Source organism: Myotis davidii, unplaced genomic scaffold (genome assembly GCF_000327345.1).
Source record: "Myotis davidii unplaced genomic scaffold, ASM32734v1 scaffold1509, whole genome shotgun sequence".
Classification (NCBI taxonomy): Eukaryota; Metazoa; Chordata; class Mammalia; order Chiroptera; family Vespertilionidae; genus Myotis; species Myotis davidii.
The window spans coordinates 776400-777282 of record NW_006299480.1 but is presented as its reverse complement, the minus strand read 5'-3'; the positions used below and the strand labels follow the sequence as shown (position 1 = coordinate 777282).

At 70.0% G+C, this 883-nt stretch overlaps 2 protein-coding genes across 2 annotated transcripts in view; both read right to left on the bottom strand.

The window, feature by feature from the left end:
- Positions 1–164, bottom strand: part of MROH6 (maestro heat like repeat family member 6) — a 7629-nt gene extending 7465 nt beyond the window's left edge. Inside the window, exon 1 of the mRNA XM_015571380.1 lies at positions 88–164. Coding sequence (XP_015426866.1) covers positions 88–164 — 77 coding nt within the window. The remainder of the gene's footprint in view (positions 1–87) is intronic.
- Positions 165–550: 386 nt separating this feature from the next.
- The window catches only part of NAPRT (nicotinate phosphoribosyltransferase), a gene marked incomplete at its 5' end in the record, with an annotated part of 3196 nt that continues 2863 nt past the window's right edge, over positions 551–883 (bottom strand). Inside the window, 2 exons of the mRNA XM_006775181.2 lie at positions 551–646; positions 728–879. Of these exons, the coding sequence (XP_006775244.1) occupies positions 584–646; positions 728–879 (215 nt within the window). The remainder of the gene's footprint in view (positions 647–727; positions 880–883) is intronic.

The window sequence follows — 883 nt, the reverse complement described above, 5'->3', positions numbered from 1 at the left end:
GCCCAGGCCGAGTTGTGGGGGGCTGGCGGCAGCAGCGGTGGAGGCCTGGGCTTCTCCTTGGCTTGGGAGGCGTGGTGTCCCACTGACCCAGAGCCGGGGGCAGGGCCCTGGTGGGTGTGGGAGCCCAAGGCCTCGCTGGCACGAAGGAAACCCTGGCAGCTCATCCCCGACCCTGGCTCCTGCTGCTGAGCCTCCAGCAGGGCAAGGCCTTCCACGCAACTCCCCCAGCTCCCGGGAGGGCCCCCCAGCAACTCCCCCAGCTCCGGGGTGGGCCCCACTGCCCCCTAGCAACTCCCCAGCTCCTCGTGGCCCTGCCCTGTCCAGCCTCAGGTCTGCCCCCCAGGGCCCAGCTCTCAGAGCTCAGCCGCTCCGGCCTTGGCCTGGCTCCCGGCCTCAGCGCAGGCCTTCCTGGGAGCATGACCTCTCATCTGATTGCACCCCCGAGGCCCTGGGAGAAGAAATGACACGTGACACGTTGTGGGGACTGTGAGCAACTAGTGTTAACTTCTGGCAGCTCCATGGGGCTCTCACAGGGGGGCTCTCTCAGGGGGGCTCTCTCAGGGGGGCTCTCCCAGAGGGGCTCTCACAGGGGGGCTCCAGGGCTCAGCCGCTGCACCAGGGCCCGCAGCTTCTCCGACAGCGCCACCTGCAGGAGGAGAGGAGGCGACGCTCCAGCCGTGGGGCAGAGGGCGCACCAGGGCGCTGCAGGGCTGGGCGCTCCACCCACCTGGTACCCCGCGGGCAGCTCCAGCCGCCTGTGGGTGGGGCTGAGCTGGCTCAGGGACCGCTGGGCGAAGGCTCTAGATTCGGCCAGAGATGGGAGGGGCTCGCACAGCTGAGGGGAGAGAAGGGGGCCAGGGTCAGGGGTCAGGGCTGGATGTGG